The 24,975-nt window shown below is 41.2% G+C and overlaps 2 protein-coding genes across 4 annotated transcripts in view; one reads left to right on the plus strand and one right to left on the minus strand.

Moving 5' to 3' along the window:
- The window catches only part of VEZT (vezatin, adherens junctions transmembrane protein), a 54,754-nt gene extending 46,363 nt beyond the window's left edge, over nucleotides 1-8,391 (minus strand). For 2 of the 3 annotated variants that reach the window (XM_034062785.1, XM_034062784.1), the window contains exon 1: nucleotides 8,336-8,391. In XM_034062785.1, the coding sequence (XP_033918676.1) occupies nucleotides 8,336-8,371 (36 nt within the window). In that variant the 5' untranslated portion in view covers nucleotides 8,372-8,391. The remainder of the gene's footprint in view (nucleotides 1-8,335) is intronic. The other variant, XM_034062786.1, reaches the window with a different exon arrangement.
- A 288-nt stretch (nucleotides 8,392-8,679) lies between these two features.
- The window catches only part of FGD6 (FYVE, RhoGEF and PH domain containing 6), a 72,206-nt gene continuing 55,910 nt past the window's right edge, over nucleotides 8,680-24,975 (plus strand). Inside the window, exons 1-2 of the mRNA XM_005143137.3 lie at nucleotides 8,680-8,804; nucleotides 18,813-21,246. Of these exons, the coding sequence (XP_005143194.3) occupies nucleotides 8,792-8,804; nucleotides 18,813-21,246 (2,447 nt within the window). The 5' untranslated portion in view covers nucleotides 8,680-8,791. The remainder of the gene's footprint in view (nucleotides 8,805-18,812; nucleotides 21,247-24,975) is intronic.

A 24,975-nucleotide genomic window follows, 5' to 3' on the forward strand; every position in this document is an offset into this window, starting at 1 on the left:
TCGGATTTAGAAGCCTCCTCTGAGAACTACTTGTAAGCCATTAATCTAGTACCATTCCCAGGTGTTTTCTGATGTACAATATGTATCTATTTCTGCATGCACCCATGAGCCCTGAAGAGCTTGGACAGTTTTATTCTGTATCACTGAATCTGTGACAAAGGAAAGGTCCTTCCCTTACATTTTCAGCAGGTGGTTGCATGTTACTGCTGTTGTGAAAAAGTTGTTGAAAGAAATATGATGTACTAGACAAAGCCCTGAAACTGTCTGTATTATTCAGCTGCTCAAAAGTGGACTTACGGACACAGGTGAAAAGCTGAACAGGACCTTTCTGACAAGGATAATGTCACCATTATAAAGACTAAAAAAAAAGTAGTGGGTCATTTTTTCTATTCATGTGTCTCGGAAGTTGATTCATGACTTGAAGCTGTGAAAGCAGCACTGCAGTGTTAACCCTCCTGAAAACATGACACCAGAGTAATTAATATAGAAGAGGATGAAAAGCTTTTGGAGCAACAGACCTCAAAATTTACTATGGATCATCATGTACTTTTGTCTTTATATTTGCCATTAAAAAATAATAAAGATAATATGTGTTTACACACCATACAGCACATACAATACTTGCCTGTCTCAATGCAGAGAAGACAGTGTTATCCCAAAATGCCTGATGAGTTTACTTGGCCTCTGCAACAACCAGACTGCTCCTTACAGTTTTAAGCTTGCAGTTTCTTTTACTTTCTCTGTGATATCACGCGCCTCCCAGTCATGTGTTGAAAAGGAGCACAGCTTGTCTTCCCCTTCCTCTTACCAAACTGCTGAGAAGCAAAATATCTGAAATAGTCCATCCATCACTAGTCCAGGTGCCTCTATAGTACACTGCAATTTGCAGCAGTGATATCTCCCCAGGCCGCATTTACATGGTCAATTTACTCTGTCATTACCAGTGGGTGCACATGAAAGCTGCAGCACCATTTCAGAACACTAATGGTAATATTTATACAGCCAAATGGTGAGATGGAATGAGGAAGCGATCTGATTATAAAAAAACAAACCAAAAACCATCCTTTTTTTTTCTTTCTAGCCAGGTTACTTTATAGCCTAATCAGCCTCCTGAGCCAGCTTATAGCATCACCCACAAATCCAGGTGCCAGGACAAGGAAGAGTATGACAATAAGCTCGAGGAGTGAAGGCCAAACACCTCTTCTGGCAACAGCCCACACTTCAGGCAGACAAAGCAGTCTCAGATCCAGCTCACCAGAATGATAACTGCGGTTTTGACAGCACTGTGTATTTAAAACCAGCTGTAGTTTACACATATGTATAAAAAGAGACTACTACATCTTTAGTCCACCTCAGTATTCAGCGAGAAAAATCTGTTTGAGGGATCATCACTGACACTACCATTGAAGTTGTGTGAATGTTCTTTCCAGCTTCTTTTTCCTAATTTAGACTGTTTAAGACACTGTGTTTTGTTTTTTCTTTTTTTTTTTTAGAATACATTTATAAGCCTGACGCTTTACTTGGCAAATCCTAAAGTTTTCAGCTTTTTGAATGAATGTGACTGAAAATCTTCATCACAACAAAAAGTTTCTGTGGTTAGGTTTCCCGGGGTTTTCATTTGGTTTTGTTTCATTTTCTAAACAAAATAATTTTAGAACAGCTCAATTTAGGTGGAAAAAGCATTTGTGAAAACAAACATCAGTGACTATTTTGATAAAAGCTATATTTGGCTTCAAAGAGTTCAGATGAGGATATGAACTTCTCAATTTAGTGATGTACCAGTATTCTAAGCAAAGAAATGCCATATTTTAGACATGTTTTACTATTGTGGTCATGCAGAGAACACATCGGCTAAAGGTTGTTCTGAATACAGTTGTATTATACTGGAAAATGAAGGTGCCCCTTACTGGAATCTCCCTTAAATCTTACAAAAAACTGCATATCAGACCGTTATATGTAGGCATCCTCCATGGCCCTCAGCACCAAGCAGCATCTTGGGTTGTTGCCTAAATAAGCGTTGTCTTTCTGAACCTGACGCATGAATGCATTATGATGTTGCCCAATATTTCCCAAGCAATTTTGTCCCATGCCCCTCCTAAACAGACTCCACCATTCCTACCTCCTCCCCACACAGGCCAGACCCAGTGCCATGCAGCTGCCAGCTCTGCTGAGCCCTGGAACTTCCTTTCTCTCTCAGGATGGCACACTGCTTGTAAAGGACTCCTCCACTATTTCAGGACTTATTTTCACATTAGCCTCTTTCTCTACAGCAAGGAGACAAAGAATGCAGGCAGTGTCTCTCCAGACTTTGGAAAGGGTAATTCCATTTCTGTGCATATTTTTCCAAGGATGGATGAGGATGGCTGCTTGAGCAAGAGCTGGATGTGAAATAAGCACACCTATTATAGATTCATAGAATCATAGAATAGTTTGGGTTGGAAGAGACCTTAAAGATCATTCAGTTCCAACCCCCCTGCCATGGGCAGGGATACCTTCCACTAGACCAGGTTGTTCAAAGCTCCATTCAACCTGGCCTTGAACACTGCCAGGGACAGGGCAATTCTCCTCTACTCTGCTCTCCCAAGACCCTCACCTGCAGTACTGCATTCAGCTCTGGGGCCCCAACGTAAAATCTTGGCTTGGGCTGGGTACCAGTCAGTGGGTGGCAAGCAATTGTATTGTGCATCAGTTGTCATTATTATTTTTCCTCTCCCCTTTCAGTTTTATATTCTCTCCCCTTATCATCATCATTATTATTATTAATAGCAGTAATAGTAACATCTTGTACTTTAGTTATTAAATTGTTCAGATCTCAACCCATGGGTTTTACATTCTTTTGACATAGTCTAGTAGAAGATGTCTCTGCCCAGGGCAGGGGGTATGGAACTAGATGATCTTAAGGTCCTTTCCAACCCAAACCATTCTTTGATTTTGTGACTCTCCGCCCCATCCTGCCTGCAGTGGGGGAAGGAGGAGGGTGAGTAAGCAGCTGTATGGTTCTGAGTTACCAGCTGGATTTAAACCATGACAGTCCTTTTTGGTTGTGGGAGTGAGTCCAGAGGAAGGCCACAAAGATGATCAGGCGGCTGGACAATGACCTTTCCTATGAAGACAGGCTGAGAGAGTTGGGCTTGTTCAGTCTGGAGAAGGCTTAAAGGAGACCTTATAGCAGCCTTCCAGTACCTAATGGGGGTGTACAAGAAATCCGGAGAGGGACTTTTATAAGGGAATGTAGTTACAGGACAAGGTGGAATGGCTTTAAAACGAAAAGGGTGTATTTAGACTAGGTATGAGGAAGAAGTCCTTTACTGTGAGAGTGGTGAGACACCAGAACAGGCTGCCTAGAAAAGCTGTGGAAATAAATAATACAGACAGAATTGGCCATACGAATGGCACAGGACTCATGAGTTAATTAAAACAATGTCTCAAGTGAGGAAAGCTGTCTTTCCTAATTAATATTAAAAAACCCCCCAAAACCAACAAACCTAGTTCAGTACTATATTTTACAGCTCTACAGGGAAAGCTTTGTATTTCAAACATTGTGTATGAAAAAGTTCTTAAAAATCTAAGGTGGTGGCAGTTAGAGATTTTGAGTGTCAAAATCTCTTTTTTTTTTTGTGCAATCTGGTGAAAAATCTTGCATGGATTAACTTTCTCCTGCACACAGAGCCTTAAAATGGAAAGCAACAACAGTCAGCCCCAATCCTTTCACCAGAACCATTCAGGAGACACAGTCATGAAGCCATCTGGACACAGTTCTGGGCAACCTGCTCTAGGTGACCTTGCTCCAGCAGGGAGGTTGGACCAGATGACTTCCAGAGCTCCCTTTCAAACTCAGCCACTCTGTGATTCTGTGAGCATAGCTTTAATATTCATTCAGATGTAAAAAACAAATTTCCACAAGCTCATTAAAATGTAGGACAAATGACTTAGCTGGAAGCAGAAATAGGGAGCTGAAAATGCACTCAAAGAGCAGTGTTTGGATCACCTTCATCCCACTGTTCTGAAAGAATGGGCACGGGCAGGAGATTAAAGATGCAGCAGAAAGGATTTTTAATACATCTATTAACTCAGAAGTGGAAAAAGGCAAAAATAGTACCTATATTTACAAGGAGAAAAAACCCAATACAATCAGGAATATGTCAGGCCTACGAATCTGATCAAGAGCAGCATGCTACTGAGCATAATTATTTGTTCTTGCAGAATTCAAACACAAAAGAGAAAACAGATGATCATCATAATGGAAGATATCACACAGGTTCACCAGAGATAGAGTGTGCCAAACTCACTTGACATCTTTCTTTAACAAGGCCTTGTTAAAGGCCTTTCTTTAACAAGAGGAAATGCAGGAAGTTTTATATGGACTTTTAGTACTGTGCCATATGGGGTATGGTCTTTTGATATGGTGCCATATCAGTTAAGGTGAGAAAGATGGGAAAGGAACCAAATATGTAGATGGCAGAGATAATAGTGGGTTATGCTGAACGGAAAGCTATCAGATCAGAAGGCTACTAATTGAGTTCCTGAAGAATGAGTCTGGTCAAAGCTTTTGTATTTTCCTTAATTAGCCTTTTACCAAAAAAAGCATACTAATGAAATTTCCCAGTAACACCAAGTAACACAAAGAAAAGGATTGAAACATCATACAAAAAGAAGTGGATGACCTTGAGTAGCTACTGATAATGGCATGTAATTTAACAGCAAACAACAGCAAGACTTTACAGAGGGACTAATAAAAACAAATGATTTAATATTCCCCTATATTAAATATTGAAAAAATGAATATTAAGGCTATTAAAAAAGGATATTAAAAAATCCCAAGGATTAAAAAAAATGTAGAAACTTTGATAAAAATAAGGATAAACATGAGTGGTTACCCCATCGCATTACAACCAAGTCAAACAAATACGAAGACTTGAGAAAGTTGGTTGTAGGCCTAGGATACAAGAAACAAAGTATTCCCAGCAGAAGCATGTGAAAATAGTTGTACAAGACCTCAGCAAGAATGCAGAGTACCATGCTCCAAGTTCAGGTAAAGAAAGATGAACTCAAACTGAAGTACATGCAAAAACTCCCCAAAAACCAACCAAGCAAAAAAAAAACCCAAACAAAACTGAAGAACAGGAAAATCTGTTTTGTGAAAGGAAGCTAAAATATATTGGATTATTCAGCTTAGCAAAATCCTTAGCCAAGATGATTGTTTTCTATTAATACGTTAGAAGATGTAAATTCTAGAGGAATATAACTATATATTCTAATGGACAGTGTTATCATAAGTGCACATGGTATGAAGTGGCCATAAATAAATTTCAAGTCAGAAGTCAAATGGCAGTTATTAAATATCAGAGCAATGAAGTTCTGACACAGTCCCCCCAGTGGAATAACAATGCAGAAATTTAGACAGTTTCAACAATGATCTTCTTTAATTTATACATTAAAAAAATTAAAATAAGTAGATGTCATTGTCCAAACAACAACAAAAAACTTCACACAATTCCAGCTTCATAATACACAAAACTCTGCAATCTTCTGGAGGACTCTGGGGCACACTGTAACTGCAGTGCACCCCACAGTAACTGCAGCATTTTGACTTCTAGCTCATTTTGTAAAAAACTAAAATCTAAAGTAACTTCACATCGAATTTCCTATCTCATGATCTCCCTTAATAAATTAAGACAGATATTAATATAGAATGTCATTCATTGCTCCTTATGTTTTAGTACAATCTACACAACAGTGTTTAATTTGACATGATGCTGACAGACAAGCCCAAGCCAAAGCACATCAGGGGCACTTCTGCGCTACTTGGGTTCTGTCTCCTCCCCAACATTTGTAGTATTTTAAATGCAAGAACAACTGGTTGTAACAAATGCAGGAACTGAAGCACTGAGGACTATGCAGTTGGTGAATGAAAATGTCTGGCTGCTGTAAGAATTCAGTTATAAACTGGGTAGAGCATGACAGCACCTATTGGATAAATTGCCCATTATTCAATCACAATGATCTGCAACAGCTCTTGAACTGGATGGAAAACACTGCCTTCCCAGGGCAGCGATGCCATGTTTGTGCATCCCTACCTTCAGAGATACATTAATGTGAAAGATACTTTGATAGTGAGAAAAATTATGAGTCCTTAGAAGATCATAAGTATCTGTCAGTGGGCCACTATCACTTTGATGATGCAAAATCTGTAATGTGGGCAGGTGTCACTGATGTATTCAGGGCTCTGACCTGCAAAATGTGCAGAAAATATATTTGGGGATAACTGTGCTTTGGAACAGGTGAAACCTACCCCATTTGATCTTTTCCCTCTCCTACCCACTCTGTTGGGTATGAAAAACATAAAGGACCGCTTCTTTCTTGATTATGCATTTGTCAGCACAACAATACTGCTTATAGTATTGACTGATTATCTTCTTCACAAGAGCTTCAAAAGCACAGAGGACAGCTGTGCACAGTTATCTAGGTCTATATGTTGATGGCTTCCTTTCAACAGTGACTGCTGAAGAAAAACATGTGAAGTGACCTGCTAAGGTGCAGAAAAAATGTAGTTGCTTACCAGAAACCACAAATAATTAAGGGGGAGAATCTGGGGCCCAAGAAAAAAAAAACCAAACAAAACAAAACAGTATTAAAAAACAAACATGTGGTAGCATTAACTGTCGAAGTATTTTTCATCTCCTTGCTAATTCCCATCTCTGGCTCACTTGTGTAGACTACATTCATAATTCTCTATGGAACCTTCATTTTACAATAGCATGAGCCCTGCTGAACATTTCTGAAGATAATTTTTGCAAGTATTCCACGGTACCCACTCTTATCAGCACGTATCTCACCCAGCTCTTCACCTCAACCAATCAACCAGCAAAAAAAAACCCAACCATGTATTTTGCCTCCTGCTACTTATCTGATGTTATAGTTGTACCCTAATGTATGAAATATACATTACTGTGTCACTCAATGTAAGTGCGTGTATATACACACACACATACTTGATACAGTAATGTATCAGAGAGCCTTTACTGGTAATGGAAATCCATTCCAAAAACACAAAGTGAAGTTCATATGCACATGCAGGGAGATCCTGCTCCCTATATAGCAGAATGTTTTCCATCAAAAGAGAAACTGCTGCATGAATTGTTACTGAAGAAGGAAGTGCAAAGGGCAGGCATTATAACCGTGAGATAAATTCTCACCATGGATTTATGCCATTAAAGGAAGTGATTTAACATAGCAGCAATATAAAGAACAAATTTTATTGTTAGGATTTAAGGCTGCTTGTGCATAAACACAAAACTTTGTGGTACAGACCATAGCCCAGTACTTACCACAGCTAATAAAAAATCATTCCCTATGTAAGGAGCTTTTCCTTCCTGGTAAAAATGGAAAGCTTATTACTGCTATAATAATTAATCATTTTAAAAACAGTATTTCTCTATAGCCATTTTCTCTGTACACCTGTGAAATCAGGTGTGCTCTCCATGAAGATGGAATTACATCTACCTGCTGCAAACTGGTCTACTTTTGTTACCCAACTGCAACACCGTAAGTATTCAGCAACTGTTTTAAATAAGACCAAGATGATGCTGTAGCCCCATTATCTAACAAGGCATGCAATGTAACAGTAAAACTTTTATGCAAACACTGTAAATAACACAAACGCTCAGAAGGTGTTCCTGCCCATGGCAGGGGGGTTGGAACTAGATGATCTTAAGGTCCTTTCCAACCCTAACCATTTATGATTCTAAGATTAAGTGGTTTCAGTACCCCTGACCCCGCAGTTCAGTGTCAGGGCAGAGTGGGAAGCCCCGCCTCGCCGGCACCCCAGCCGGCCGTGCGCCCCTCCTCAGCCCATAAAGGTCCCCGAACGGTCCCCAAAGGCCGGCGCAAGCGGCTCGGGGGTGGCACCCGCTGACACTGGTCTCCCGAGATCTCTCGCCGAGGTCGCCAGGTCGGCGACCCCAAACGCGGGGACAGACAACCCCGCCGGCAGCCGCACAAAGGATCGCCCCTTCCGCAGCTGAGAGCTCCCCGGCCCGGCTCCCTCTCCCTCCAGCGGCCTGGGCAGAGGGGCGCGCCTCCGGCCCCGGGGATGCTCTGGAGAGCGGGACACTCCGCGCCGTCCCGCCTGTCACAGCGAGCACCACCCCGACCTACCGGTCCCGCTTCCCCACCCGCGGCAGGCTCTGCCCCGGCCGGGCCCCACGCCCACCTCACGCCCAACGGCCACCTCGGCCCGCCCGGCACACACCGCCCCCGGGGGCCGCGGCGCAACGCCCCGGTGAGGGGCGGAGAGACACGGGCCCAACCCGCCCCGGGTGGCCCCCGCGCCCACCTCAAACACCACTTCTTCGTCAAACTCCGGTGTCATCCTTCTCCGCCATGCCACCCCCTGTGGGCACTCTGGGAAACAGAGTCCGCCGCGCCGCTGGCGGCCCCTCCCCGCCCAACCCGGCCCTGCCTGGCGCCGGGGGGAACTACAGCCCCCAGGAGGCACCGCGAGACCCGCTTCCGGGGGACCAGGGGGCGGGCGGGGGACCGGGGGCGGTGCGGTTCGCGGAGTGGGCCCGGCAGGGGGGCGCCGCTGTGTGGCGGCGGCGGGTTTGTCGGCGGGCGCTGTGGGCGCTCACTGTGCCGGCAGCCGCGGGGCGGTATGCGGTGGCGGGCGGGGGGTGCTGCTGCTGTGGCTGGGTGGCGGCGAGGGGGAACAATGGGCTCCTTCTCTTCAGCCCTCAGAGGGGCCGTGGCGTAAGGGACGAGGGGGAGGTCGGCGCCGCGCTTGGGGACCACTATGAGCTCCGCCGGTGAGTGTCCGGGGAAAGTCTGGGGAGCGGCGGTTCCCTTCCGCCCGGCTGGCCGGGACCTTCACCTCGCCCCGTGGCGGCCAGCGGGGTCCGGCGCCCCGGCGGTAGGGAGCGGGATGAGGGAGGTGCCGTCGCTGCGCTCCTTGTCCCGGCAGCGCCGACCGGTTGCGCCCGGCTCCCCTCCTCAACACCGCCGCGGCGGGGTTGGGCACTGCGTTCCCCATCGCCCCGGAGGAAACGCGGGAAGGCGGCCCGAGTGCACCCTGCTGCCGGCCCGTCGGGCAGCACTGCCCCGGGGTCCACTGTGGGCGCTCCGTTCCCCTCTTCTCCCGGGGACATTCGGCTTCGGGGTTGTGCGGGCTCCCCGTGCACACTGACGGCTCCCTTCGGTCTTGCCTGTCTGGCGGCGGAGCGAACGGGTTGCTTCGCGTGAGGCTGAGGCAGCGACGGAGCGTCCGCCGGCTGGCGCTGGGGTTCGGGGTTATCACTCCGTCTGACTTCGCGGCTCTGCCAAAGCTTGTCAGCGTCAAAGCTCCGGCTTTGCTTCCAGTTATACCTGCCGCGGTCGGGTGGTACCGGCTGGAGCCCACCCGCAGGGACTAGGGGTACTGAAGAGCGTTCCCTCTTGGGCTTGCCAGCTGTTGGTTTGAAGTGACCTACTTCAGTGCTTTCCTTACCTTTCCTCCCCCATCTGCTGTCCGCCGCCAGATTTTACGTCTAAAAGAGCTGCAAGGCAAATTCTTCGTTTAAAACAAGAGCTCCCCGTGTTTGAGGGAGTTGATAATAGTTTTTGTTTATTTGGCAGCAGGGTGGTGTGCTGTTAGTACATTTGTTCACCCATCTGTTAGACGAGTAGATACCTTTCTCAGCCTTTTTAAAAATAGGAATAGTCGTTTCCACGTTGAAAAGGTGTCATGTGTAAGTTATGATGTATTATGTGGAAACAACAAATTACAGTGTAAACCTGAAGCAGCGAAGTGCTTCCTGTAAGGATTGGGGTGAGGGGTGTTCTAAAGAAAAAGGCAGTACACTGACCTCAAGCAAAACCATCAACCTTATTCTCAGTGTTTTACTCTCAAATATGTCAAATAGTTATTTGAGTCCAGCACTGAAGGTGTCCCTGCCTATGGCGGGGGGATTGGCACTAAATTACCTTTAAGGTCACTTCCAACCCAAACTGTATTGTGATTAAGTTATCTGATCTTTCTTAGCTAATAAGAATTCACTGGACAATAAAAAGCTATTTAATGCATCTTTCTGCTTAATTTAATATGTTCCCATTTTTTTTATATATGACGGAACTGATTTTGTTCAGATCTCGAAAAGCATGCAATAAAGTGGGATATCATCTCCGCTTAATAGCTGCCGTGTATGTTTGCATCATGTGCTGATACTGCAATCCACCCCTGATCTTTTAAGAGTTAAACAGCTGTGCAAATAAAAGATAAATGTTAGGGGGTGCTCGAGAGCTTAGAGCTGGGCTGTTAAAATCTGTTACAGTACGAAGTTGCAGAAAGTTGGGTAGATTTTTAGGACTAAACAGTGATTTTGGCACTTCCAGAGATAAGGTTGCGTGACTGAGTCTCTTTGTTTAGTTTATCTTATGATGGTAAGGAGGAAAGTGGTTCTGGTGAACAAAGTCACTTAGGGAGCAAAAGAGAAAGGGATGCAGAGAGGTATCAATAAGAAGTGGGATAGTTTCATGGAAAATGTGAAATTTAGTCAGGGGTTTGATGTGGAAGACAGAGTCCTGGTGGGCAGGAAGAGGGAAGCTGAGGGACATGTCAAGGCTGTTGAAGAAGGGATGAAGAGTGTTTTGTGGCTGATGGATTATATGAAGATAAAAAAAAATGTATGTGGAACAGGTGAAACAAGCAGAACACCTGCTGGGTCTGCTCCCTGGTACTCAATCCCAGTGAAAGCAGGGAAGGTTTTAGGACTAAGTGACCGCAAGTACAGTCAAATTGCAAGAAAACACCAAGCTATTTCAGTATTTTAGCATCTCTTTAATTTTGTTTTTCATTTTAGCATTTATTTTATTGACAAGACTAAGGGCATATGGTTTTAAACTGAAAGAGGTAGATTTAGATTAGATACAAGGAAGAAGTTCTTCACTGGGAGAGTGGTGAGGCACTGGCACAGGTTGCCCAGAGAAGCTGTGGCTGCCCCTTCCCTGGCAGTGTTCAAGGCCAGGTTGGATGGGGGCTGAGCAACCTGGTCTAGTGGGAGGTGTGCCTGTGGCAAGGGGGGTTGGAACTAGATGATCTTTAAAGTCTCTTCTAAACTGAACCATTTTGTGATTCAGTGATTCACGATCCCACTGACAGTGTCATGACAGTTTTTGACATTCTGGTTAAAGAGCTCCTAGGCAGGGTATGGAATGATTGAGGACTGCCAGAAGGCAGTTCTGAAAGTTTAATATCCATCTCTTTGTATTGCTGCAGAATTTAGCTCATGAAATATACAGACATTCTTTATAAAGCTATTGCTCACACAGAAACTTACCAATTCCTAAATTTTAATTTTGGCCCTGTGATATGTAGGATCTATTTCCTACACTGAAATTATTTCATTGTGAGTTCAGTTACTTCTTGTTTGTGCTGCATAAGCTAGCTTTCTGACAACTGATTGCAACACAGCATTTCAGTAAAAATTGTATCATCATGTGTAAGGGCTTCAGATGGAACTTGAAATGCCTAGAAATCCTTCTGCTATTCCTTCAGGTTAACTTGAAGGGCTTGAGTGTCTCTTGTGTCTTCTTTTAATGTACCTTTAAAACATTTCCTGTACCTTTGAAAAAAAAAACAAACCAACAAACCAACCTTGTACAGCATCATCTGAATTGATTTAATATTTTTAAGTAGGATTAGGAAGTAGGAGTGACTTCAGCTTGATACGCGGGACTCTGTAAGAGATACTGTACTGCTTGAAGGGACTATGATATGGAGAGAAATACAAAACATGGATCCTGTTCATGGGCTGATGTGAAAGGTCCAACATTGATGACTTGGCCGTGACTCTGTTCCAGCTTGCCTTCTGCCTTTCTAAGTAATACAGCTCATATTCTTTTCTCTAGTTCCTCTACAAAATCGTTTCAGTTACATCTCAGTCCAGAGTTGGATGTAATTCAGTGATAAGTGAAAGAGTTCTGCCATAACTGTTGCTTGCAGATTTGAAGATGTGTATGTATATCTGGCTTTGTTACAACTGAAGAACCGTAGCACTTATTTTATGTACTTCTAAATAATTTAAAAAAATTTCTTATTGTAGTGATAAACCTGTGTGATGGTTTTAACCTTCATTTATGGCTGTTCTTCTCTCACTGCTTTCTCATGCATATTCTTTATATACAATGCTGATAAATGTGCATTTACTCATTTTCTGCCTGGAACTATTGTGCTGTCTTCAAGTATGTGTTTTGCCTTTAAAAGGGAAAAATAAAAGCTCAGAGTTATGAGTTTGACATTTACTATTTCTTGCTGAAGAAACAGTCCTTATATGTGAATCTATACAGCTTATTTAATGTGGACAGAATGTATAGCTTAGGCTTGAAATCTGATTTGACAGCAATGAGAAACATGTAGTGTATTTTAATGTCAAAAGTGTAATTCAAAGGGGGGGGGGAAACATAGCAGGAATAGAATAAACAAAATCAACATGACTTTTCCAATCAAACTTCATTGCTTTCAAGGATTCAAAAAAATGAGACCTACAGGATTTAATGTCCCTTTAACCCTCTAACATGTCAACTCGTGTTAGAGTTACTTGGCTCTGTCTCTGAGTGTGATCTTACAAGGTTGTTTATTCATCTCCTTTCCTTACTCTAAAGTTATCCCCAACTTTCTTGTTTTATTTCAACAACTCATTGACCAACCCTAGATTTTGAAATTAATGTTTTCCTTTTGCAGTTTATTTAGGATGTTTTCTAAAACTTTTGTGGCTTGGAAACCATCGTTTTCCCTTACAGTTTAAAAACTACATGTGTTCCAGGATGTCATGACTCATTCCTTTTTTTGTTTTCTTTTGAGCATTGTGGCACCTGAGAAAATCAGAGCCTCTGCATCATGAGAAAATAAATACACATTGTCAGGAAATAAATTAATGATGTCAGAATACTTTTTTGAGGTGTTTATACCTAATGAAGCTTACTTTCTGTAACTGAAAAGCCTTTTTGTGAGTCATTAAAACTTAAGTTGCTGGAGAATGGGGGTTTTAAAATACTTCAGCTGTTTCTCTGTGAAGTGTATGAATATTAACTGCTGTGATAATAATCACTGAGCCTATCCCAAGCATGTAGCAATAAGTATTTCTCTTCCTACATGCTCTTTAAAAGCCAAATTGGCTTTCTTGTTTTGTGTCAGGTGAGTTGTAGTATTTTAAGCCGAAAATTTACAGGAACAGTAAATTAGCTATTGGAGTGAGTTCTTCCTTCACTTAAGAAGGAACAGCACATGAATCCCTTGGTAGATACCTTCTGGGCATCATGTTATTTTTATATATAGCCTACAGATGTGATTTCCTGACTCTGAGAATACAGTATGCATATGTAAATAAGGTGCCATGAGAAAGCCAGTATGTACATTTGCAGTAGGCCAGTTATTAAGTGGTAACTATTTCAAGCTCTTTTCCTTTCCTAGTACATGTGAAGTAAATTCCACTCATAGGTGAAAAGGAATAAACCTTGTATACTGTATAGTAAGAAAGAGTATACATATGGCCAGCTTCTACTAAGTAGCTGATCTGTTAAATTCACACCTTGGCTTACTCCATAGTAACTTGATTGTGTACCCATACCTTAAGTTTAGGTCTAGCTGCTGTCAACGTCTTATGTCACACTAATTAATTGCTTCCTATCTTCCTTCTGTTTTGTGGTTAAAAAAGGATATTGCTTTAGGTTGGATTGCAGGATCCTGCCATGGGGATACCTCTTGGATGGCTAGACACAGTCCCATAGGGGACCCTGAATACTTGGAGAGAGACCTCTGTTCATGCAGAGTATTGCAAGGACATGAATATCAAGTTATATTTGCACTGCAGCATTCAGAACCATTTCTCCCTATTTCTTGAATAGATGCAGGTAAACATAACCTATTCTTTTGCAGTTCCCAAGCACAGAGGTTAACATAATTTCAAAAGTGTGCCCATAAAGATAACCTGGGAAAATGTTCCTTTAGCAACAGTAGTTTTTTTGTTTGTTTGTTTGTTTTTTGGGTTTTTTTTTTTGCAGAAAGGGTAGTGCTATTTGATTCTTTTTTACCTCAGTTCAACTTAATATATCTTTTTTTTTCTCCCTGTTCCTGTGCTGGGCAAGCAACATAACAAGGTAAAAATTTGAGAAGATTTAAAGCTGTGTAATAGTAGTGTTTAAGTCTGTGCTGTCTTATTGGCTCTCCTGCTCATTCATGATATTGCATAGGAAAAGACACAAAAGCAATCTTAAATGAGGTCCTCAGCTGCCAAATCCTACCATCTGAAGAAATGGGTTCTTAGAGGCCAAAATAGTGAGAGCAGAAATTGCCCCAGGGTATTCTCATCCTCCTCTAAACCAGCTTGAAGGTAGGACAGGAGCATGTGCTAGTCAAGCAATAATGAGTGTTTGCTGCAAAGGAGCTCAGCAGGATGAGAATGGGTGTTGCTTTTTCCTCAGCACACTGGAGGAGATAATTCACCGGAGGGACAAATATGTATTGTCTGTGGTGTGACCTGAAGCAGGAAAGAGCAGCATATGCATTCATCTGCAGAGGTGGTAGTAATGGCTATTTATTGTTAGAAAAATAATGCCTTTTTTAATCCACTTTTCTAAAGGGTATTTATCGGGTTTGTTGGTATTTTTTAGCTTTTCTTTTTTCTTCAGCATTGAACGCAGTGTTGGCTGTTCCAGATGAGCAGTAGATTTCCTGTTGGTGATGGCAGCTTTGTTAGTCACTTTATTTATGGGTTTCTTCCTTTGTCTACTCAAGCAAATCAGAGAATATCTTGGCTGCTCTGTCTCCTAATCATTTAGTCTGTTTATGCAAATAAAAATTTGACTTTCTCCTTTTGTATTTGGGTTCATTACGAGTAACCCATGATGCAGAAATCCTTTTGGAGAAATGGGGTAAGATTAGAGGGGGGAGCAGGGGAAATTGTCATCATTCTCTGTTCTAATCTCCTGAGTATGACAAGATAGAGAATTCAATATCCAGAGCACAATGTCCTCTGAAACTTCTACACATCTCAAAAAGTGAGTTTAGGTTGACCCTAAGTGCTGGTGACTCTACCGCAACCCTAGATGAGATGTTCCTGTAGTTAATTATCCTTTGAATTTAATAAGAGTTTTAAAGCTTTGTTACAAGTTGGAAGTTGTCAGACTTCAGTGGTCAGCTGTGGGATCCTATCCTGTCTTTTTTTTTTTTTTTTCGTTAAAGAGCCATCTGTTACCAAAAATCTTTCACATGTGCATAAGTGTACATACTATTATCATCTCACTTCTCAACCTCTTGGCTAAACTAGGCAGGATGAGCTTTCTTTGGGATTCAAGGCATGATTTTTTTAGACCTTGAATACTTTGTATTCCTTTCATTCATCCCAAATTTTCACCTAAGAATGGCAGAAGGTGACATAGCGTGTCACTAACAGTCTGGCAGGTGCTGTGTACAGAAATATTTTTGGCTCCCTTCATCTTTTGATATTTATCTCCTTGTAATTCAGATGATTATTTACAACTTACCTGCAGACTTGCAAGGAGCTCTCATAGAATAACTATCTGCAATGATTTCCAAATTCTCTTAGGTTTTTACTTTTCCTAAGCATAGCAAACCATCTCTATTCATAGGTAAACAGTTCTGTGTGGCACCAGGAAAGAGCCCATTGTTCAAACAACTCAGAACTCCTTGCATTGGTTGTATAACATTTCTTTGATTATATTTATTGTTTTTCACCAAAGAGGCTTGCTTATCCTTGTCATTTAACAAAAAGTCATTCTCATATGACTTCCAGTCATTCCTTACAACTTTATATATAACAGTTGTCTCCTCCTTAGTTTTCTTTCTGTGCAGGATGGGAAATTATCCCTTTTAAAGCACTGTGTATGTAGAACTGTTTTTTTAACCACACATGGTGAATGAAATTATTTTATAATCAACTGAACTTTAATTCTTGATTTCTAATTGAAAACTAATATACTTTTACCCTTGCCTAGCTGCTGTGACTTTTTTCTAACAAGTTCATCACATGTATTTTTCAGATACTTAAGGATATTTTGTTGAGGAAAACTGCTGGTATGCATTCCTTTCCTGTAGTCTTTCCTCTCACGTCATATTTATGTTTGAAAGGGCTCTTCATCACATTCCTTTCTGATTGAGCGGTTGACTGCATATCTGTATTGATACCAAGACTGTAATGTGCCTGTTAATACATTGACCCATATCAACTCTAGATGAAATGAGCAATTAAATTAAAGCAGACAGTGGTGTCTTTCTTGTACCATACAACTTGCTGGTCTCTTCTGTCCGTCCCAATGCTTTTTAACATTGAAGTAATTTGAAAAATTCTAGTAAGCTTCAGAAATCATATTGAATAGCACTCGCTAACAGAAGCTAATTTTTCTCACTCTGTTCATTATCCAGGTTTCCACTACTGGCACATAAATGACTGGTTTGTTTTCCTTGCATTCCCTTACATTCTCATGTTTTAGTTTTGAATTGGCTATTCAGGTAATGGTATCATATAATAAGTTCTTAGTGTCCTCCTTAATAAATACTAGTTGAAAGCCCTGCAGTGTAACCTAGTTTGACTGCTGTGCAAAACGTTAGACAGTCCCACTATAGAGAGAGAAACTTCCAAGGTTTATGAGTTTTAGTTTGCGGAGTGGGATAAATAATCCACAGGATATCGCTTGCCTAGCCAGTATTTAATCTCTTGTGTCTCCTGCAATCTGTTTTATTCATTTGGGCATCAGGAAGGATTCCCAAACAGACTGTCTTTCTGCTGTTTTCAGGGAGCTTTAATCGCTTAATAGATGTTACTGAACATGGCCCAGGTCTACTACTGTGTTGTGTTCTGTGACAGACTGGGCATCCATTACTTGGGGTTTTTTTACTATAGAAAACTGGCTCCTTTATTGCCATCTCTTCATTCTGCAACTGAATGGGCAGTTGCCTTGTCTGGAAGTGAGTGTACACACTCCTGCTGTTCAGAATTCATAGCTGCCCATTCAAAGGGTTAATTTATTTATTTTTTCGTAGCAGACTATTCACTCTTCACTCTGTGGGAAACCTGTCTTTGGACAGGAAGCAGAAGGTGGTACTACACCCTTCGCACTAGTTGGTAGGGCTGTGTTGGTGGCTATAGGGAGCTTTGGAAAGGAATTCTGCTTCTCCCCTTGCAAAATGTCTCAGAATTTGTCCCTGCGGTTGGGTTTATCTCTTTGCTACTGTAACTTCAGCAAAGACAGCTATTCTAAGTGTAAGTGGGGTCAGTCTGGATACCCTGTAATGATTCATGTCCTAGAAAAACATGATTTTCCTGTTTCTATAGTAGGGACATTGTTTCTAGCTGTCTGCTTAGAGCAGTGGCTCAGTGTTTGGGAAATGCTTGTGATTGAGGGCATCTGGCTTTTTTTTTTCTTTTTAATACCAGCTAGGTTTCTTTCAAATAAACTAACAAGAAAAAATCCAAACCAGAGAAAAATCAAGCCTGAAACTTCATTCTTGTATGGCTTGTAGGCTAGAGATTAGGATACAGTTGCACATCTATAACAATAATAATGATAAAACAGCCAAACACCAAACCCACAGTTCAAAGGGGATAATAAATCAATGGCTTACGCAGTCTCCTTGCATGTGAAACATCAATTAGCATGTTCGCTTGAGAGGTTTACTTAACATGTATATGACTTCCTGAAAGTATGCCAAAATGTTATTCAAAACAAAGGTAAAACCAGAGGTAGTATGTAAAAAAGAGCAACAAAACAAACCAACCTCCCTCCCCAAAAAAACAAACCCCAGAACGAGGAACTTGTTTACTTTATACGTCAATTTTCATATGTCAAAAATCATTCAGAGCACTTAGAAATCTGAAATTATTCCAGCATATGGAAATAAATTGGTCATAAATGATCTCCTGCAATATAAAAATGTTGAAGGCATACAGAAAAAAATCCCTCACCAAACAAAAACCCCAAACCAACAACACAATCAAAACGCCGTAATCTCCTAGTTCCTCATGTGCTCCTTTTCCGGCTGTCCACTCTTCCCAGGGTTTGTCATCTTGTGCTGTCAAGTGGGTCATAAGTCATAGCAGTGGTGACTGTTTCTAAGTCAGACAGTAGCATGTTGGGAAGAGTAATTTTATAGGATGCACAGAAATACTGTTTTACAGTAGGAAAGTGCTGACTTGCTACAAATTAGCACATTAACTTCACACCACAGACTCATTTCACTGAACTGTGGGTAGTGATGTACCAGTTTTACAGCTGCTCTTGTAATCCATCTCAATATTGTTTGAAAAGAAAAGGAAGGGAAAGGGGAACTTTAGGTTACGCATTTTGAAAGGTGGTAGGGGAAGGCACTGAACTGTCCTGATTGCTGCTCTAGCATTTCTTTTACCTTCATAGCTTATTATACAAGAGGCACTTAACATATTTGTGCCATTTGAAAATGGTGTTATAATAGTTGAAACTGCAAAACCAGGCTAATCTGCTGGTTTTGTTAGATAATTTTTAGCATCTAAGCAAGGAAATGCACTTTCCTAAAATTAAAGTGGGTTTTAGCAAACAAGTTATCCTTGAAGACTTTTGCTACTGCTCCTTGATTGTGCCTGTTAAAACAAAGTCAACAACTAAAAAAGCAGTGGCAGGGAAGAGAGGCATGTTTTTAAAGAGAAATATATATATATATATACACACACATGCTGAGATTTGCAGATCATATTATTTAAATATTACAAATAACTAATAATACTGTGCTGCAAGTGAAGTTTTTCTGTGGGCTGATGGTGACTAAAATCTTTGTTTTCCATCCTTTCTAGAGGTTAAGAAGCCACCAGTGGCCCCCAAACCCAAATTTGTGGTAGGACACAAGGCAGTGCCTCCACCTGTTGCACCGAAGCCCGATGTTGTACTTTCTAGTGTTATACAAGCAGCAAGGAAAACCAAGCCAGCAATTGCACCAAAACCAAAGGTTCTTAAGAGCTCTTCTGTTCCAGAAGTTAAACCTCCATCATCTACAAGAAAAAGCACAAAAAGCTTTGAGGAGCACAGGGGAGATTCTTCTCAAACACTAGACCACTTGAACTGTAAAAATGAAGCCTCAGAAGGGAGTACTGGTAACACAGCATATATTCTGCCAATGTCATCTTGCAAATTTGAATGCCTTCATAAGCTTGGAAACAGGGAGAACACCTGTAAAACTCAGATCATTTTTGAGCACTTTGGAAACTTGGAGAATGTCAAAGATGGTGAAAAAAACGCATTAGCTCTGGAGGACAGTCACAATGAAAAACTGGCAAACAGAAATCAGGTTGTTTTGAAAGCCAGCATTTTGGAAGAGAAACTTAAGGATGTTCTAACTCACAGTATGTTTCCTAACAGCAGTCCTGTGAGGCGCAGGTATGCAGATAAACTTGACAAAGGCAATAGCAGCAGTTCCAAGAATGATGTTAAAATTGAGTTTATGGAATTTGTACAGTCTTCATTGTCTTCTGAGGTAGCTAAAGGGGAGCAACAAAATACTGATGGTAAGCTCACTGGTGATGAGTTTCAGATGTCTGAAATTTGTCCTAGTTTGACTGTAAATAACCACAATTGCTCTTTCCCATTGGACCAGGAAATCCTGGAAAATGAAAATATAAGTAGCAATGGAATGCTTTCAGGTGAAGTAGGTAGGAAAGCAGATGCTGGCAAAGCCTCCTCTGAAACATCTTCAGTCCTGAGCTCAAAAGTGCTTCCTATCCCTAAGCCAAGAAAGCCACGAGCTGCATGTCTAGTCCGTCAGGATGGCATAGACACCACAGGAGAAGGAACAAAGGAACCATCTAATTCAGAGAAAGATTCCTTTGGGCTTGTGGACCAAAGCTGTAAAAAGCCAGCAAAAATTAATATCCTTGGTCAGAGTGTTTGTTATAACAATAACATAGAAGTGCTTCATCCTGAAAAATCTGAGATAACTCAGCACAATGCAGACAAAATGCATCAGGTGAAGGCACTTGTTACAGAAGAATCAACTTCACAGAATCTTTTGCCTCAGTTATCACACAAAACTTCTGATTTGGTGGAAAGTGTTGAATGTTCTTTAAATGCGGACCATAACTTAGCTAACTCCATGAATGAGATGCCAGATGATGCCAGTATGCTAGATACTGTGGACAAAAGGACTAACTTTGTCAGGTGTGATATTTTGTCCATGAGTTTGCCAAAGCAGCTCAAATTAACTAGCAGTCAGCACTTGTCTGCTTCCAATAGCCTCCATGTTTCCCCACAAAAATTGGAAGATAAAGAAGTTAAACTAAAGGATGAAAGTTCTCCAAAAATCATTCCTAAGAAACCACAGAGGCACAGCCTTCCAACTGCTGGTGTGCTGAAAAAAGCTGCATCAGCAGAGCTTGTGGAGAAAAGTTCTTACAGCTCCAGTGAGGACAAATCGAATGGTGTTCTGGAAGGATCTCATTTCATGCATCCACCAGCCAAGGAGAAAAGTGCACTGTCATCCTGTGACATACCCAAGCGTCTTTCTGAGAAACCTGTCTGGAAGTTACCTCATCCTATTCTTCCATTTTCAGGAAATTCTGAATCATTAAAAACTGCTAATGTTGCTACCAGCTTCAACCACTTGACTGTTGTGACAAAGCCTAGGGCCAAATCTCTCTCTTCTGTGGACATGGAAAGGACAGACAAGCCTTGCAAAGACCATCAGAAGAAGAACAGCTTGAAAAAGTTTCTCAACATGAAGCTGTCAGTTTGCTTAATGAAAAGCGACTTCCAAAAGTTTCTGTCTAAAGGCAGCCAGTCAATGGATAGTGCTATTGCCAACCTTTCCACTGGAGGTGGGTATGGAGGTGGTAACAACCGGAATATAGCATCTATAGGCCATGAAAGGAAAGCTAAATCTACCAAGCTGCCTTCCATAGAAATAAGTAGTCCAGCGTTACAGAAGAAGAGGCAGAGAAACAGAAGTCAACCTGAGATGCGAGATAACCAAAGGCTGGAGTCTTTAGATGGGCATGTACTTTCAGGAGAGAATTTGTCACAAATAGATTTGAATTCTGTAACCAGCACTTGTGCTCCAGAGTATGAGAACGTGCGTCACTATGAGGAAATACCTGAGTATGAGAATTTGCCTTTTGCTATGCGTGCTAGGAGAGATCTCTGTTTTGAATGGCAGAACTCAAGCAGTGTGGAAGACCAGAATCCTGGCTTATGTGAAGTTGAGGAGCCTTGTGAAGCTACAAGCTTGAGACTTGGCAGGTAAAGAGAAAAGAGAAGTTCAAGAGCTCCATTGTAATTCTGTCTGTTATAAATGCGTTTAGGTCATGAGTTGATGCAATGTCAGCAGGACAGCCACTGCTGTATATTTTTCTATATGCTTTTGCTGGTTTGAAAACTGCATTCAGTAGAGTCAAGAGGAAAAGTAGGCTAGTTCTCCCTCATGTATGATTGGAATTTGGGAAACTAATTATGTTCTTTTCCAGATTTAATTAAAGCAGATCAGGAATGATCATGTACTTGTATCTAAGAATACTTAAATGGGGAAGAATGAACCTTACCACTGTCTGAGGACAAACTAGAATAAGTGCCCATGGAGTGCATGGTTGCTAGGTTTGTAGGGGGGATTAATATGTTTTTAGGTCAGCTGATAGAGCTGGGGAAAACAGACAAGGTTTTGGGTATTCATATTCATTGTCAGGTCTTGAGAGCTTTTCAGATACAACGAAAGATACTGCCTCTCCCTGAATACAGTGAGTCTTCTGTATCTCCCTGTGCTCCCAGCAAAAGTGATAGTGGTGCACAAGTTTTGCATGACTCTCACAGAGTATTACTGAAAGATGGAGTCTGGTGAGACTGCAGGTTGCTGCTGTGTTTCATTGTCTCAGGAGGTGGTGGACACAGATAACATCAGCAGATTCAAAAAGGGATTGGACCAATTCAGAGATATGTCCAAAACAGATGCTAAATGGAAAAGGCAGGAACAGATATTTTAATATCTATAATACTGTGACTATGTATGCTGGGAAGAGGAATAGGCCTTAGAGAATGGCCAAACTCATATGTTCTCCCTAAATAGCATCACTTATTGTGACTGATAGAGTGTGTTAGTAGATAAAGCATTGTTTTCACCCAGTATGGTATCATTTAACTTTTTCAGGTATTCAGTTGGTTTTACAGGTCTTAAAGATGTATCTGAAACCAGCAATAAGGTTTTGAATGAAATATGCAGCCCGTATATGTTATAGTTCGCAGCAAACTTCTTTACACTGTTGATAATATATTGATAATGAAAATAATAAACAAGATAGCTTATAGTCACATTTAACTTAATTTTTCAGTGAGAGTTACTGAGATTCATTTCATTTTGAATGTGTGTGTAGTATACATATGTTCCAAAGAATCTGAGAGCTGACAATTCTTTAGGGGACCATGTCATCTTATATAGGTGGAGACAAATATTTTAAGTGGTATCCCATGTTAATGATTGTTAGAGAGTTGGTAATCTCAGCATTGGAGTGTTTGATTGAAAGCATGAAGCCTTATCATGGGAAGTAGGTTTTCTGCTTATGGGCTTGGTGTATTCATGTGGCTGTTGAGTGTACTTCTTGTTTACAGTTGGGTGTTTCATGGTTTTGTCTTTGGTATACTCTAAGTTCCTGACTATGTGTATACTTTTTGTTTAAATCCAATCTTTGGGTATCTTTCAGGCATTTTGACTATGGTCTTGTTGGTATTCCCTTAATTTGGATTACCTAAGAGACCAGATTTAAACAAGGATATATTTTATTTGTTTATGCAGTCTGTTTTGGTTTGTGTTGTGGTTCAGGATCCAGGTGAATGTGTCTACTTTAGGAAAAGTAAAGGACAGTTTTGCTGTGTGAAGCATGTTAGACATGAGACTGCAGCTGCTCCTTGAGTTAGATTTCACAGTTTTCTTAACTGGCTGAGTGTGGGAGATACATACTTCTTCCCTTTTCATGCAAACCTTCCTTAGTACCACTGGTGATTAAAGGGATTTTAGTGATCTTTTGGGTCCTGGCACATCTCTACCGGTAGCTGCTCCCTAAGCTCACTGTTCTTGGCATAACTGGGTTTGTGTTGTGTTTTTCTTTAAAAAGCACACATAGAAAACCATAACCAAAGCCCCTTATACAAGTGGTTGTTTTAACCTATATTACATAGTCAGAAATTCCCTTAGAAACCAAATTAATGTTTGCAGTTACTTCAGTAGATCTCGGGGTACAAAGAAATCCCCAGGAAAAAAAGGGGACACAATACAGCAGAGGTCTCCTGACCTGGATCAAATGCTACCAGGAAGAGCAGGTACCAGGTATTCCTTTTGGTTCTGGCCTGGGAGGTGTAAGGGTCCTTGCCCAGACAGAGCCAGCCAGGCAGCTCCTCCAGTTTTCCCATGCATTGTTATCTCAAATCCTTTGAACCTTTTTATCAATGTCATCTTACCTTTTCTGCATAGCTCTTTGAGAGGCTTTTATCATTTCCTGGACCAGGTGGTATTATAAAACCAGTTAGAGAAACAATGCTGATGTAATTGAAATAATCACTGCCCCTGTTTTCCCCAGCCTGTCAGAACACGCACTTAACTTTTCCGTAGGTCTTGGCACATAGAACTCCTGTAATGCACTGCTAATGGGGATCTCAAAGCAAATTATCTTATGATTAAAGCCAATGTACAAATGAGATTGTCCTTCTGAGAAATTTGTAGATGGATTGCCTATGCTTCTCATCATAATAGCACATAGGCAGTATATTAAGTTTGAATGCTAGGCTTGCCATTACCAGAAGAGTTTGATGGTGTCTTTACCACCCCATATTATATCTCTTTCTGGAGAAAGAGATAAAGTTTTCATAATACACACACTGCTTTAGTGGTTACTGAGAAATTTCCTCCTGATCCCCTCTGGTGAAACCAGTATGCTTTAGTGGAGAATGGTAATAGTTTCTGACAGTCTTACCTGAACTTCATATGTCTTATTAAATTCAGGTACGTTTCATTTGCTTAGGCCTCCCCACAGGGATTTAAATGCAAAAGATGGGCCTGGATAGTTAATGGTGGGTATCAGTTGTCACTCACCGCTTGATTTTTGAGTTACTTCATGTCAGCTGTAAAACTGAAAGTACAGTTGAGTGTATATTTGTCTGGTAATCTAAAGATGCAAAGGAACAGTGAATGTACCTTGGAACTTCTGTCATGCTGCAGAAAACGGAAAGTTAAACTTTTCTGGATCTTGTGGGCTTCCCTTTGGTATTTATAATGTTGTTCTAGGCAAGACAACTGTACTTCAGGTGGAGTAAGTCTGCTTCTTCACCCATCAGGGAACAGCATACTGTAGTTTACTAGGTACTTTTGACAGTGTTCCTTCCAGATGTTGTAAACATACATGACTGCTAATTGATTATGACAAAATCTGTAGCTGTGTTGTGTTTCCAGCTAGGATCTTTCTTTGGAAAGGGCTTGGGGATGGAGGGGTGTTGTGTCATTGTGACAATAATCCCTTGAAATCTTAATGTTGGTTTAATTAAATACTGCTCCCTATTTGTCCCACCCCTGCTGATTTACAATAATCTATTGGTTTTCCAGAAACGAGCATCTCAATGCAAAACATAAGTTTAGTTTTCTAGACTAAATTCTGCTGTGGTGGCTGAGTCCCCAGAGGCCAATTAAGTGTGCATGAAAGCCTTCCTGGAATATTGAATTTAGTATTGAAATCTGTGTGGTTAAGCGGTTTGCTTTGATACATGCTTCTCTTTGATGTACTGAACTTTGTTGGGGTTGAGACATGCTTCTGATGAGCAATATTGCACCAAATAAATGTGGTGTTCAGGGAAGGGTTTGGGTTTTTTTTTTTTTTGCAATTGCAAAATTCCCATTCAGAAACACCAAATTAATAAAATACTGCAGGGTCTAAAAAGCGTTTAAAAACAGTTTTCAAACACTTATGCTGGGATTTGAATGCACAAAATACATTT

The sequence above is a fragment of the Melopsittacus undulatus genome, chromosome 5 (genome assembly GCF_012275295.1).
Source record: "Melopsittacus undulatus isolate bMelUnd1 chromosome 5, bMelUnd1.mat.Z, whole genome shotgun sequence".
Lineage (NCBI taxonomy): Eukaryota > Metazoa > Chordata > Aves > Psittaciformes > Psittaculidae > Melopsittacus > Melopsittacus undulatus.